Source organism: Aedes albopictus, chromosome 1, assembly GCF_035046485.1.
Source record: "Aedes albopictus strain Foshan chromosome 1, AalbF5, whole genome shotgun sequence".
NCBI lineage: Eukaryota > Metazoa > Arthropoda > Insecta > Diptera > Culicidae > Aedes > Aedes albopictus.
In genome coordinates, this window is record NC_085136.1 from 233,535,398 (window position 1) to 233,552,265 (window position 16,868).

At 40.3% G+C, this 16,868-nt stretch overlaps 1 protein-coding gene across 1 annotated transcript in view; it reads left to right on the forward strand.

Moving 5' to 3' along the window:
• Window positions 1-1,236: 1,236 nt before the first annotated feature.
• Window positions 1,237-16,868, forward strand: part of LOC134291283 (uncharacterized) — a 30,794-nt gene continuing 15,162 nt past the window's right edge. The window contains exons 1-2 of the mRNA XM_062858808.1: window positions 1,237-1,499; window positions 1,714-2,109. Coding sequence (XP_062714792.1) covers window positions 1,443-1,499; window positions 1,714-2,109 — 453 coding nt within the window. The 5' untranslated portion in view covers window positions 1,237-1,442. The remainder of the gene's footprint in view (window positions 1,500-1,713; window positions 2,110-16,868) is intronic.

A 16,868-nucleotide genomic window follows, 5' to 3' on the forward strand; every position in this document is an offset into this window, starting at 1 on the left:
AAACCTCGACGGAACGGACGCTATGTGCTGCAGGCTTTACATTTATTTCTAAAACCAACAACGTATTGTGCATAAAATAATGTGAATGCTCTCAGTTGTTTTAATTCACATTTGTAGGGTTCTCGTACCCTAGGTACCCGAGGTACTGACTGCATTATTGCTTTTATATGGCCCAATGTCACCCTCAAAATGAATTACACAGCGCAACATGTTTTTGTCTCAAGAGCAAACTTATGTGTCTCCGATGGATTTTGGGCCGCTGAATCCGAATCCGGGCTCAGATTTGCTCCAACACGACACAATTTTGAGCTATACCTCAATTTATAGGGCAAAATATGCCATTTTGGGCTTTTTTGACTGCAAGCCGTTAAGACTGGAAATATTTGTTTTAAGCAATCAAAAGGTTAATTGATCAATTAACATCTAAATTAACGACTCATGCAAAATATTTTGTTCTACCTAATCAAATTTGATAGATTTAAGCATTTTATGTTAGTATGAAAACTTGCATGCAACTTTTGGAGGGTGTCTTGTATGGGAAATACCAATAGAGTTAATAAACTATAGAGGACGAATGTCGCTGTCGTCACTGTTGGAACATCTCCTCTCTCGCGCGGGTTTATAAGTGTCACTTGTCGTGCATTGTTTACAAACAACACTTCGGTTTTATTTCGATTTGCGATTCGATTAGCGATGTTGTTCCCGGTAGTGCTTTTAAGTAGCTTCTAAACATGGTCCGAAAGTGTTCCTGGATCAATTGTCAGCTGACGGAACGTACTGCTGGTCCAGCAGTAACATTCCATCGGTAAGAATATTATGGAAAATCACTTGCCATTATTCAATTACGTATAACAATGTAGGCTTCCTGGTGACGCATCACAGTTAGCAGCGTTAGCAACTAATCTACCTGCTCCAGGTCCGAGAGAACAGATCTTCATTTCTGTAACGCCGATTTCATTATCACTGGAGGGAGAAAGCATCTTCGCGCCGGAGCTGTTCCATGGCCAGAGCAACCGCCCACACTCCAAGAAAAACATCACGATCCTTACTCGTTGGAAGATACTCGTGCAGATGATTCTTTTCATCCAGCTCTCTCATCACTTCAACTATCGAGCACCGGTGACGAGTTCATCCAGTGTGTATTATAAAACATTGGTTCTCAGAAAACTTCATAATCAATTTCGTTTCCCAGAACTGCTACAAGTTTCCAGGAGATGTGTACCGAATGTGACTCTGAAGAAGAAAATGCTCCATCAGGTTCTAGAACAATCCGGTATCCTGGTGACGTCCGGGAAAGCGATTTTCAATCGCCAACGCGTGCCAAGCAGGCCTTTGATATAACTTATCAAAAACTAGTGGAAACAAGAACGCAAAAAGAACGGTTACACCAGGAAAATCAGCGATATTTGGCGAAAATTTCTGCACTTCAAACTCAGCTTCAGATGGCGATGGAACAACTCTCAGTATCCAAAACCAACAGTAATGCTGAAGTTTTAGATGTAAGTAATCTTTCATACTGCGCATATCTGTTTTAGAGACCATTTTTTTAGAAGATTAATCGGTAGTGACTCACTTTCGAATAAATTGGTCACCGATGATCACATAACTTAACTAAAAATCACTGAGGTTTAATTTTCCAACAAAAATGGGCACTATTCGCTATAATTGAAAATCAATTAATTTACTAAAATTTATTTTCTTACGATATTACAGACAATCAAGCAGCTGACAACCAATACAAAACAAGGCTCACACTACACCGAAGATATCCGAACGTTTGCCATGGGAATGCATTACCATTCTCCAGCCGCGTATGAGTTCGCAAAGGAGAAACTTAGCTCCGGCGATGATCTGCCCCACAAATCGACCATTTCGCAGTGGTACAATGTTGTGGATTGCAAACCTGGGATTTCAGCGGAAGCACTAGAGATCGTCAATAACAAAGTCAAAGCAATGGAGGAAAAGGGTAAACAGCTTCTAGCAAATTTGGTCATGGACGAGATGTCCATCAGGAAGCAGTTATTTACTGAACCAGACGGGACAGTTGGAGGCTGCACGAATGTTGGATTCGATATTGGCCTCAAACAAGAGATGGCCACGGAGGCATTAGTATTTTTAGTAACAGCCATAAATGAGCATTTCAAAGTATCTGTTTCGTATCACTTTACGGCTGGAATCGTAGCAGAGCAAAAAAATATTTTGATCAATCAGGTACTCACTGCATTACATGATCAGCATCTTACCATACCATCAATTACTTTTGACGGTATGAAGACAAATATGCGCTGTATGAAATTGCTGGGGGCGTCTTTCGATGAGCCAATCACACCAACCTTTCCACATCCGTGCGGCACTGGATCAGTGTGCGTTATCATGGACGCAGTTCATATGCTAAAACTAGTAAGAAATACGTTCGCTTCTAGAGGTATTCTCCAGGATTGCCTTGGTCGTGATATCAAATTCGATTATTTGGTCGCACTTGAAGAATTTCAATCAAAGAAAGGGCTTCACCTCGGAAATAAATTAAAGAATGATCACATCAACTTTCAGAAAAACAAGATGAAATCGAAACTTGCTATTCAAACGTTCAGTAATAGTGTGGCAAATGCATTAGAATATCTGCAAAACCAGAAAGTTGACGAATTTCAGGGATGTGAAGGTACCATTGAGTTTCTCCGCACATTCAATAATTTGTTTGACATAATGAATCCAAAATCCAAATTTGGAAAAGGTTTTGGCAAACCGTATTGCAAGGAAACGCATCCCGACTTTTTTAAATACCTACAATATTGCAAACGATATATTTCAGGATTAACCTGCCTCATCAAAGGAGAACAAACTCCAATTTTGGAGTCAGTCAACTATACAGGTTTTCTTGGGCTGCTTGTGAATATTGAGTCTATAACAATTCTTTACTTTAAGTTTATTCACCCACCCAGTAGTCCGTTAGATTATTTACTGACCTACAAACTATGCCAGGATCACATCGAACAGACTTTTTGTCTAATTCGTGCCAGAGGTGGGTTTAACGACAATCCTACTACAAAACAATTCATGTATGCGTTTCGTGCTCTCCTTATCCATAAAGAATTAAAAATGTCTACTGTTGCAAATAGTCTGCCGCAGGACAGCACGGAGTTTGCAATCTTGTCAGCTTCAAGCACCCGAAAGAGACAACTGAATGAATCAGATACACCAACAGATAACTTGTGTGAAGATTGGTTGTACGATGACGTAAATTTGAAAGGTTTGGATAGCATTGACCACGACATAATAACTTACATCGCAGGATATGTAGAAAGAAAGGTCGATAAAATACTTAAATGTAATGATTGTAGAAGCGCGTTGTATACGAACGAAACAGAAAATTCGATGTTAGTCGAACAGAAGCGATTTTGTGCAGGGGGTTTAATTGCCCAACAAACATTTTAGCTGTGTAAGAGTTGAACAAACAACTCTTAAGCAAACTTCAGCTTAAGAAACTGTTGTTCATCTATCTCTGTTTCTTGGGTGATGCACAGAAAGACACAGTAATTATTTGCAAAACTGCAGAACAACTGCTAAGAGCAGAACAAACAAAAATTGAGAAAGGATTCTTAGAGCCAGTAAAGTTAGTCAACAAAACTATGTCAATCTTGTACGATCAGAATCCGACATTATTTAAGGGTTTGGATGATCACGTAATGAATTGTCCAGTGGACGAAAATCATAAATTCCTTTTGATGAAACTCATCGTACGTTGTTATCTAACTATTCGTAGCCATCACATGTGTAAGCTAGTGTCTGAATCAAGTAAGAAAGAAAATATCAGACAATTCTCGAAGAAAATGGTTATATTCGCTGGGCAGTAGTAATTAGCAGAAAATGTGTACGAATTTGAGGACACTATGAAACCACAGGAAACGAAATGTAAAATAAAGTTTATTTTGTTATATACTTATATGCTTAAAGTAGCCTTTTTTATTTTCTTATATGTACCAGTCCGTATCATAAATATATGTCATATATTCCTTTTTTGTATTTCATTGCAAAGCTTTATCTATTATTTACTACAAAACTTCGACTTCTTTTGTTTGGTTCTACATTATTCGGTGCTTAACCGGATTGACATACATCATGGAAGCAAATCATTGCATAACCTCTACCTGATTACCTCGATTACACTGCTTTATGGAAATTAAAAAAAAAGTAGATAGGGTATCACGCCACTTGGGCGGTGGCTCCTATATTCGTCTGTTTTCCACTATAACTCACTATAACTAATGTTGTACACGGGTAGATACTGTACCTACAGGGGATGGCCAAAATGTTTGGGATAGGCAACTTTTTTTCTCCCACAAAAAAAAAAATCAACATGCTGTTACTTTTCATAGAGTGCATCAAAAAATCTCAAATTTTGACTGTTTAACAACCTGTTATATGTGCATCACTGGTACAAATTTGGGCTCAATTGATCAATTTTTCGCTAAGTTAGATCCGTTCGGTTTTAACACTATTATTTAGACAACTAATTTTTGAACTGTCATATCTCGGAAACCAGTGAACCGAATTTAATGGTTTTTATTTAACGTTTATCAACAATATATTGATACTTAATACGACGTTATAAAATGTAATATTTTCTCACGGCGAATTAAGTTATACCGGATTGAAATTTTTACCCATATAGAGGAAAATAAGTCAAATTTACAATACCACACAAAAATTACTTAATGTGTTCTTCCTTCAATCGAAATAGGCTCTAATATGTCTTATTAGAGATAACTTGAGAGCAGAAGTGGAAAATCTTTGGATATCAATACTAAAATTTATTGACATTGATGTAAAAAAATACATTTTTTTGAGAAAAATCCAAAAGTGTCAATCCATGATAACTTTTTTCAACGTTTAAAAAGTGCCTATGTTTTAATAGTTTGTGAAGCATTTATATATTGTTAGTGTATGTTCAAAATTTATTCAATTCGGTTCACTGGTTTCCCGGATAAGACACCTCAAAAATGAGTTGTCTAAAAAAATAGTGTTTTACCCGAACGGTTCTAACTTTGCGAAAGATTAACCAATCGAGCCCAAATTTGTACCAATGATGCACACATAATAGGTTGACAAACAGACAAAATTTGAGATTTTTTGATGCGCTCTATGAAAAGTTATAGCTTGTTGAACTTTTTTGTGAGAGAAAAAGAAGTTGCCCATCCCAAACATTTTGGCCATCCCCTGTATCTCACCACATTGCAAAAGTTGTGTCAATTGGTTCAAATTTGACTGAGTTATAGTGGAAAACAGACGAATACAGAAGCCACCGCCCAATTGGCGCGATTCCCTACTCGTCATCTAAATTTATTGGAAATCCCAACTGAAAACTTGGAGGGTGGTAGGGTATCGCGCCACTTGGGCGGTGACTTCTATATTCGTCTGTTTTCCACTAGAACTCAGTCAATTTTGAACCAATTGACTTGAAATGTTGTACACGGGTAAATACTATACCTATCTCACCACATTCCAAAAGTTGTGTCAATTGGTTCAAATTTGACTGAGTTCTAGGGGAAAACAGACGAATATAGAAGCCACCGCCCAAAAGGCGCGATTCCCTAGATTAAAAAAAATAGCGAAAACTAATCAACGTTTGAAAATCGTTATTGTTGGTGAACTGATATTTGTTGCATCCCCGGGTGGGACCCTTGGCATCGCCTGTCGTTGTTGAACCCACCGAAGTTGCTTTAATTGCTCTGCTTAGCCGAGGACTGCTTCCTGTTTAGCATCATCACCACCCCCATCCGTCGTCTTCGTGTTTATCCGCCCTCCACTTCTGGCCAGATTTTGCCGATTGGTTTATTCTCAGGTTTCGCGTCGGAACCCAACGAATTCTTAGGAATGGAGGATTTTTAGGAATCAACTTTGCCACCGCTCAGCTTATTCCCCCCCCCCCCCTTTGGTACATCAATTACTACGTACTCCGCTTGACCAACAATCTTTGCAACCTAAAACCGAAAGCAACACGAATTTGATTCAAAATTTCAAGGACAGAAAAAATAATTCTCACCTTCAGGATTCCAACGTTGAAAGTCCCACACATCCAGGAAGAAAATTCATCCCAGCTGGGGGTGGTCCTGTCCCTGCTCGGGTCCATGCATTCGAAAGGGTTGAAAGTTGAGATCCAAATCGGTTGAGATCCAAATCGGTTGGTAGCAACTTTTCATTAGCGATCCGGTTTGTGGCGGCTTCGATACTTTTGAACATATCCTGGCGCTATCAGCAACATTCGGGGTGAAATCGATGTGTGGAAGCAGCTGCCACTATCGTTTGGGAAACAAACAGTGTAGAAAATCGGCAACACATACTGCAGCGGTAGAACAAACGTACTGTGAATGCTCTATTTTTTCTCTATAAATCACTTACCTACATTTTTCGTAGTTCCGTGAACATTCCGGCGAAAGAGGCCAATTTGTGCGACGAAAATATGGACACATAGGAATAGATTCCATTTCACTGACGATATGCGCGGCGCGAGGTAACCAAAAAAACCAAAACAAACAACACAAAGTTTGACATTTATATACCCCCGAGCGCGGAGCATGTTCCCGATGGAGAACAAAAGGAACAGCAGCGACATTCGTCCTCTATAGTTTATTAACTCTATTGAAATACCGTACCTAACATAAATCACTAAAAACTATCAAATTCGCTTTGATAAAACGAAATATTTTGCATGAGTCGTTGATTTAGATTTTAACTAGCTGAATGACCCGGCTTTGCTCGGGCAAAAGCAAAGTCTCGTTTAACTGAATCGGTGCCGATATTCCGCAAGACCATGCTGAAGATGATGAAGAAATTCCAAGTGACATAAAAGCCATGTGAAAAACTGTCAAAAAGCTAGAATTTCGAAGCATACTTAGTATACTTAACTTTAAATTTACTGATACGTTTCTACGGCATAGTGTGCCATTGTGTTGGCCGCACAATATAGGCATGGTACACTTATTACGTAACGCAAAAATTGACCATTTCAGACCCCCTCCCTCCCCCCCATGTAACGCTTTTTGTATGAAAAGTCAAAATTTTTGTATGGGTCGTAACGCTGAGCTAGACTCCCCCTCCCCCTATAGCGTTACGTAATTTGTGTACGATGCCATACAAATTTATGGAATTAAAATCAAAGAAGCCATTCAATTAAAATTAGTAGCTGTGTTCAAAAGAAAAACTAGGGGTGGGTAATGTCTGAGACATAACCGCAATGTTGACGTGGGACAAAGGCTGGAATGAAGTTCTGATTTTTATATATTAAAATGGGCCCTTTCATTTGAAGTCTTACATCAGCTGATTTTTCGGGTCATTGTTGTCCGACCTTCGTAAATAAATGCCTAACGGATTTATCACATAAAAGGCCTAAACAATGTATACTGGCCAAATTAAAATCGGCGGAGTGATGTGTTGATTAAAGTTGTTATAATGATTCATTTCACTGAACGCATTCATAAGATGTTAATTAGTTAAACCTTCCGTAACTCGCGTGGTTGGCCATCACTTGGGGGTTGAGCATTATTTCATTTTGAAGATAAATGTTCAACCGTTGTTTGAAAGAATTTCGTCGAAAGGATAAAATGATTATAATATTGAAAGGCGTTAAGCCATAGCTTCCCAAACATCATTGCGATCGTGAATTAGAATAATGACCAGTTTCACTATTGCTGGCAACGATGCTCTGTCTTTTGCTTTTTGGTTGCACTACATCTCGATCGATGATGGAAATTGTAGGATTTTCTTCCGCAAAACAACAATAAACACAACAATCTCATTCAAATTTCTTTTCTATTCTTGTTCATTTCGATGCTATCGAACATAACGGGTAAATTTTCCACTTTTTTTTCACACGCACAACACACCCGTCAATCACAACGTCTGTCTCCAAACTGTCATCATTTACATTCAGCGCCGTTGATTCGGTTCGGTTCGTTCGGTCTCGTTCGTGCTCGTTTCTGCTGTCATCATCATTTCGCTCTCACGCATGCCATCATCAGACAAGAGAGCGGCCTGCGTCTGTCGTGTCGTGCATCATCAGACAAGCGAACGGTTGCGTCGACGATGGAATGATGGTCCTAAAATACACTGGAATAAACTTAGAGATTATTTTAGAATTATTTATAGAATTATTTAGTTATTTATACAAAACCTTTGTTTACATACATATCATCATTATTACAGAAATTATCTAATTAACTCTTGAGGATTCATTTTCGATGGTCCTGAAAAGAACCGGTTTGAATAATGGACCATTATGATGCATTCATCATGCCACGTATTGCGTGTTGGTTTTCTCTGCGGAGAATGCTGGACGCCGTCGAAAATTGGCCCACCCACCGAAAATTGGTCCGCTGCCATGGATGCGATTCCTGGTGCTATCATTAGCACGATAGCCGAGAGTAGTCGCTGAGTTGGTGTGCTACTGTTTTGCTGGAGGTGACATCCACCTCCAACCTTCTTGACTGAACCAACGAAAATGACGAAAGAAAACAGAGAACACTGCTTTTATACCCCTAGATTAGCAGATGAAGCTCCTCCCATTTGGCTGGCTTTGCAGTTTATTCTGTTTGCATGACCCGTCTCGCATGCTCCAGACGCTTCAAACGATTAATCAACCAAGAAATAGAGAAAATTTTCATTGAACGGCTGAAGTAACCAAATCCAAAATATTGGATGGTTGCACCACACTTTTCTTGTTCGATGGAATGAAATTATCTAATTCACAACTCTTGAGGAATAACTTTTGGTGGTCCTGTAAAGGACCGTTTGATTAATTGACGATTTTAGGAAGGAAGTGGCATGAATTCACCATGCCACGCAAGGCGTGTTGGTTTTCTCAGTGCTGAACATTAGCGGAGCCAGCATTTTCTTTTTTCTTACTCACTCTCCCAAACATACACGAGAGAGAAACAGATGGAAGAGGGGGCAGCTTGCCTCCTCTTTCATCTCGCTCATTCTCCTGCTTGTTTAGGAGAGTGAGTAAGAAAAAAGAAAAAGCTGGCTCCGCTAATGGTGCTGAATGATGGACGCCACCTGAAACTGCCCCGACGCTTGCTGCCGTGGATGAGATTAATGACCGGCTTCACTCTTGCTGGCAACGAAGTACACCTTTCTCGATCGAGGGTGGAAATTTCTCCAATTAACTCTTGAGGAATCACTTTCGATGGTCCTGAAAAGGACCGTTTGAATAATGGACGAATTTGATGGATTCATCATGCCACGCAATGCGTGTTGGATTCCTCCGCGCTCAATACTAGGCGTCGTCGAAAACTGGCCCGCCGCTTGCTGCCGTGGATGAGATTCCTGGTGCTATCAGCCGAGAGTCATCGCAGTCGATATGCGGCTGCTTGCTGGAGATGACATCCTACCTCCTTGGCCGATCCAACGAAAATGAAGACAGAAAACAGAGGGCACAGCTTTTATACCCCTAGATTAGCATATGAAGCTCCTCCCATTCGGCTGGCTTTCCAGTTAATTTCGTTAGCATGACCCGCCCCTCATGCTCCAGACGCATCAAACGATTAATCAACCGAGAAATGATAAAATTTACATTGAACGGATAATGTAACCAAAATATTAGATGACTTAGATTATTTTAATTTGAAAAATGTTAGAATTGAAAAACTTTTCACGCAAAATGGTCCGGATATGATAATGCGTTGCCAAAGTCCACTGCCGGTCAAACTCATAACTCTTTTGGAAAGATTTTCTTTGGTCCTGAAAAGGACCGTTTATATTATGGACGATTTTGATGAATTCACCACGCCACGCAATGCGTGTTGGTTTTCTCCATGCTGAATGCTGAAAGCCGTCGTAAACTGACCCGCCGCTTGCTGCCTTGGATGAGATTTCCAGCCGAGCCGAGCCGTCGCTGGGTTGGTGTGTGCTGCTGTCGTACTGGAGGCGCCACCAACCTCCTTGACTGATCCAACGAAAATGACGGAAGAAAACCGAGGACAAATCTTTTATACCCCTAGATTAGCAGATGAAGCTCCTCCCATTTGGCTGCCTTTCCAGTTTATTTTGTTTGCATGCCCCGCCCGCATGCACCCAGACGCTTCAAACCATGAATCATCCCAGAAATGAAAAATACGAATGATCTTATTTGGAAAATGCGTTGTGGAATTCCAGGTGGAATCATTAGTGGCCGGCTTTATCACTGTTGCTGAGCCATCAATCAATCAATATTTCACTTTTTTGTTGCACCACGCTTTTCCCGATCGATGATATTAGGCCTGGAATCTGGAGAAAATTACATAAATTCACCATACCACGCAATGCGTGTTGGGTTTCTGCGCGGTGAATGCTGGGCCACCGTAAACTGACCCACTGTTTGCTGCTATGGATAAAATTAATGGTCGGCTTCACTTTTGCTGAGAAGCGGAACTGTCTTTCACTTTTCATAACTCTGTAGGAAAGATTTTCTGTGGTCCTGAAAAGGACCGTTTGTATTATGGACGATTTTGATGTGATCCTGCCATGTTAGTTTACGCCGCGTTGAATTCTGAATGCCTTCGAACACTAACCGGCAGCTTGCTGCCGTGGATGAAATTCCTGACCGAGCAAAGTCGTCGCTGTGTTCGTGTGTGTTGCTGCCGGGCAGGAGGTGACACCAACCACCATGACTGATCCAACGAAAATGACGAAAGAAAACAGAGGGTACAGCTTTTATACCCCTAGATTAGCAGATGAAGCTCCTCCCATTTGGCTGGCTTCCAGTTTATTTCGTTTGCATGCTCCGCCCCACATGCACCAGACGCTTGAAACGATTTATCAACCGAGAAATGAGAAAAGTTTCATGTAACGAATAAAGTAATCAAAATATTGGAAGATTCAGATCATTTTAACTCGAAAATGCTATAATTAAACAATGTTCCACTAAAAATGGTCCGGATAGGATAAAGCGTTGCTAAATTCCGGATGGAACCAATGGTGGCCGGCATCATCATTGTTGCGGGGCCATCAAGCATTCAATCTTTCACTTTTCGGTCACACCACACTTTTCCTGTTCGATGGAATGAAATAATTATCTGATTCACAACTCTTGAGGAATAATTTTCGATGGTCCTGAAAAGAACCGTTTAAATATTGAACGATTTTGAACAGAAAATGACATGAATTCATCATGCCACGCAATGCGTGTTGGTTTATTCCTTGTTGAATGCTGAACGCCGTCGAAAATTGGCCCGCCGCTTGCTGCCGTGGATGCGAATCCTGATGCTATCAGCAATGCGCCGCTGTCACTCAATCCAAATCGAGGCCCCGAGGAAAGAAAAGCGACGCAACTCGCAAAATCGTCCGTCACGGAGGGTCTTTCTGTGGATTTTGCTGCTGCCTCTGCCACCACCGTCGATCAATCCAATATTCGAAACACTTCCCTGGTCTGCCGCGTTAGACGGTTAGAAGGTGAATGTGCAACACACCCTTGCCGACAACCATCGATACCGAGCCGACACGGCCGCCAAAGAAGAATGAGCGAAAACGAAGTAAGTGGGCAGCTCTCGTTCGATGCGTTCACCTCGAGACGACAAAGGCAAATGAGGGAAGATGCGAAGAAGCAGTAGCTTTTATATTCGACGGGAGCATCCAAAATGTGCTCGATCGTGATTGGCTGGAATAAACATGGGTTCACTTTTCCCAATTTTTCAATAGTTTGTTATTGAAGAATAGCAAATATTATTATTGGACATAATTGGTGTAAAGATTTGCAATCGATTGGTGCCAAAATTTTGAAGATTCAACAAGAAATGACTGAGTTATTAACGCTCAAAATCTCCACTTTCAACGTAACGCGGCCGATTTCTGAAAATTTAGAATGACACCCGGTATAGAAAAGAGAGACGTAGTCCTACGTCAAAACACTAAGCTGAAGAGAGATAGGTCAAGTTCAATATCAAAACTTGTATTTTCGTTTCTGCCAACATGGCCACATGGCATTTGCTAGATTTATTAGTTTCATAGCTTTCAATATGAATTATGATTCCTCATGGTTTGCTCTGTCAACAAACAGTTAGAAATACATTAAAGCTAAATGATATGCTCTCACCATATTTCAACGGTACTTTGAGAAAGTGTTAGGGGTTTATATACATCTCAGGTTCCTTAGAGAAATGTAACGAAAATATAATATGGACGTTTCATATAAGTTTTTGTTGCGTGCTCTGTGTTCTATCGAATTGCGGAGCCGTGGTTTCAAATCTCAATCAGTGGACATATGATTGCGTTACAACGTGTAAACGCTAGCTGTCCGACTCGCGTACGCTCGTCGGACTGGAAATAGGAAAAACACCTATGTTCGCATTCTACCGGGCAAATGCTTAGATATGCTGCTAGCCTAGAAGTGAATCGACGCAAACACGGCGCATCGGACTTTCGGGACATCGGCGGCTTTCTGACGCCGATGTTCATCAGTCCTCCATGCAGTTGCAACGCAAAACTTTGCCAGAGATTGTTTAATATTTTATGGTAAACGAATGTTTTACGGTCCGCTTATGACTCCGCTATCTTGATTTTCAAAATGGCGTTTGATATTCATTTGAGATTTCTACTCATCAAGCCCGATCGATAGATACCGTAATCCGGGGTAACATTGATCAGAATCTTCGATCTTTCTTGAATAATTCTCTTGTTAAAGCAAGCATTGCATGTTTTATATTTTTAAAACAAGTACTGGCCCTCTGAGTTTGTATTAAGCTACTCGAAAAAGTATTGTAAAACTATAAAATATGTTTAAGGCCCCTTAGCGTGTCATCGCAAAATGGCTTCTTCAAAATCATTGACCGAAATCAACTTTACACAACATTGCACCAATACATCTTTGTAAAAAATCGACACTTATCTTATTCTATAAAATAATCAATTTCACGCGATATATTCGGCATAAAAATGTATTCACACTTCTTCAAATACAAGCCTCTTTCCAAGTAATCACGATTTCTAAGCATTAGTTCACTCGAAAGTAGAAATTTTTATCGATTTATTTCGACCGCACTCAAAATGTGGTTGGCGGTGTTTACCACCCACCGCAGTACCAACGAAGACGGCGGCAGCGCGGTGGTGTCTTTTGGCGCGCACAATCATCGATCATTGCACGCAGTGATGTCGATCCTGCTGGCCAAAGCATCAATGAAATTGATCAAAATCAATTAAAAAATCCAGTCAAACACATTGGTTATGCGTCATAAAATCAAAAATAATTTGTGGGGTGATTATAATTGTTAGTGAAATATGCAAAGCATTATAATTTACGATATCTTCACCAAGCGGTCCGCCAGCACTGCTGTTGCAGCAAACATAAACAGTGGGAGAGCGTACCAGAATAATTCGATCATTTCTAGCTTGTTACATAAAAAATCTAACATTTTTCGAGACATTTGGATATGTTTCCTTGTTATTCATTGAAGTAGAGTAGTTTACTGCTTGAGTTGCTTTCAAATTATTCATATTCTCGAAATGTTTACATTGGAGCTACCGAGACAAAGAGGTGCTGTTTTTGTTTGTTTGTTTATGGAATTGCTATAGAAAGGCTACACAACTACTATCGTGCTTGATGATTGTTTGGAATAAGAATCAAATAAGAAGAATAAAATTTGAGCTGACACGCTAAGGGGCCTTAAATAGTTTTTTTAATCTAATTTTTGATTTTGTTGATTTGGGGTAACATTGATCATGTCAGTGATCAATGTTCGTTTGTGTTGGAAATACCCTTACTTACTAAATTCGGGGTCGCTGATTTCGAATATGTTGTCCAAATTCTTACAAGTTTTGCACTTTTTGAGTTATTTTAGGATTAAAATCCTCCAAACCGCGAATAACGCCTAAAGGTAGGCAATGGCTTAAGGAATTTGATTGAATTGATATCCTACTTTTAATAAATCGTATATGTATTTTATTGAAAAATAGTATTCTCGTAAAAGTTTCGGTGATTAAATCCAACTCTAGGATATCATATTGAAGTAAGACAGTGATTTCGAACCTCATATTGTATCTAGTATTCATGCCACGCATGATTTTTTGACAATGTATCTCATTGCGTTACGAAACACACCTATGGAAAAATCGATTTATTTCAATGTTTATGAAATTCAATTATCATGCATTACATGTCATTCGATAGCTGAATAATAGCAGATTACGATATATCATTTGAGAGCAGAAACTGATTCAATGTAAAATGCTTGTTTAAACATTTCATGAGGTCGGTCAAGCCGATCAATGTTACCCCGCTGATCAATGATACCCCGTTTTACGGTACCCACATTGCATGGTATCGTAGCTTAATCTACCATTCCATGGCGGCCATCTTGGATTATGATCCACCATCTTGGATTCTAAACTGGCATATTGCATTGTATCATAATTCAAACCACCATTCCATATCGCCATCTTGGAATATGGTCTGCCATCTTTGATTATAGTCCGCCATCTTGGATTCCGAATTGGCGTCAGATATTGATTTTTGACTTCTACTCATCAAGCCCGATGGTTAGATGCCATATTGCATGGTATCTTAGCTCAATCTATCATTTCATGGCCACCATTTCGGATTATGGTCCGCCATCCAAAATGGCGTCGGGTATTGAAAAATGACTTCTACTCATCAAGCCCGATCGATAAATACATACCCATATTGCATGGTATCATAGCTCAATCTACCATTCCATGGCCGCCATCTTGGATTCCAAAATGACGTCGGATATTGATTTTTGACTTCTAGTCGTCAAGCCCGATCGATAGATACCCATATTGCATGGTACATGGCTCAAATAAGCATTTCATGGCCACCATCTTCAATTATGGGTCGCCATCTTGGATTCAAAAAAGGCGTCGGATATTGATTTTTGACTTCTACTCATCATTGGCTTGATCGATAGATACCCATATTGCATGGTTTCATCGCTCAAACCACCATTCCATGGCCGCCATCTTGGATTGCAAAATGGCGTCAGATATTGATTTTTGACTTCTACTCATCAAGCCCGATCGATAGATATCCATATTGCATGGTATCATAGCTCAAACCACCATTCCATGGCCGCCATCTTGGATTAGTGTGCGCCATCTTGGATTCCAAAATAGCGTCGAATATTGATGATGATTAACCTGGGCTTGTTAGGGGAATATCTGTAAATAAAAAGAAAATCGCGTTAAGTACTGTTCCTTTGAATTCCACTAAGAATTTGCATCCTTTGACAGATACGTATTTCGACCTCAACTGTAAGGTCGTCTTCAGTGTCTTGTAGTCTTGTCGAGTCAAGTACAAGACACTGAAGACGACCTTACAGTTGAGGTCGAAATACGTATCTGTCAAAGGATGCAAATTCTTAGTGGAATTCAAAGGAACAGTACTTAACGCGATTTTCTTTTTGTCGAATATTGATTTTTGACTTCTACTCATCAAGCCCGATCGATAGATACCCATATTGCATGGTATCTCATAGCTCAAACCACTACTCCATGGCCGCCATCTTGGATTATGGTCCGCCATCTTGGATTAAGGGCCATCATCAAGAATTCCAGAATGGCGTCGGATATTAATTTTTGACTTTTACTCATCAAGCCCGATCGATAGATACCCATATTGCATGGTATCCTAGTTCAAACCACCATTCCATGGCCGCCATCTTGGATTATTGTCCGCCATCTTGGATTAAGGGCCGCCATCTTGGATTCCAAAATGGCGATATTGATTTTTGACTTCTCATCAAACCCGGTCAGCTTCAATGCTGTAATTTTATTAATTTCATTTTAAATACATTCTTAAATTAGTCTTAAATATCACTTACGTTATAGTATTTTTCTACCATCTCCAGAAACAAACATCCCAACACTTTCACTACTTATTCACTTCTGTTTGTGCTGCGGGACGGGGCCGGATCACAACGTCCGAGGCCATACTGTCCCGGTCGTTAAGTCGCGTTTTTTTTGCGAAATAACGTCCAAAAGTTTAGGTGCGTCATAATATCCTATGTGCCTTCTTTCCTTGGACTTCGTGGCATACTTGTATGTTTGGACGTTATGCCCCGAAAAAATGCGCCTTAAAGCCCTGGGACATTATGGCCTCGGACGTTATGATACTGCGCCCTGCGGGACGTCTAATGTATATTAGACAATACCAGTGCTGCCGGTTTCACAAAAGGCAAAAACCACCACAACAGTTTAACTTGTTTCGCAGCTTCTTGATACGCCGCATTGATCTCCGCCAAATTCTTCTGGTATTCTTCTTCAATGCGACGTTCCTCATCCTCGTACGGAAGTGCGCAAAGAACACTAAGTTGAAGCGAGACAGGCCAAGCCCCAGTGCGGACGTAGAGCCAGAAAGAAGAAGAAGAAGAACGTTCAAACATGCAGGTACGCCACAAAGTCCAAGGAAAGAAGGCACATAGGATGTTAGACGCATCCAAACTTTTGTGGACTTTATTTCACAAAAAAACGTGACTTAACGACCGGGACAGTATGACCTCGGATGTTGTGATCCGGTCCCGGTTCCACATAGAGATTGCCATCGGTGCATCGTTGGTTCACTGGATGGATATAGTGACATGAACATATCCTTGGTTCCTTGGTACTTACCACAAGAGTTGTTACACAATAAGTGATGCCTCTACAACAGTGGTTCCAAACAGCCGCTGCTTATTGGACTCTTCAATGGCCGGGAGTCGTCGGGTGAAATGTGTTTTGCTTAATGAAGTTGTGGTCACTGTTGGCAATACCTTGAAGCTCCGGCATCCGGAATATTTCGATTTGAGTTTTTTTTAGATGTTGCTCATTTTGAGAAGTTGTACTCAGCCAGGCAAAGTAGTCGTCGTGACATTCGAGAAAATCATGCTCTCCATCGCTTCCTGTGTGAA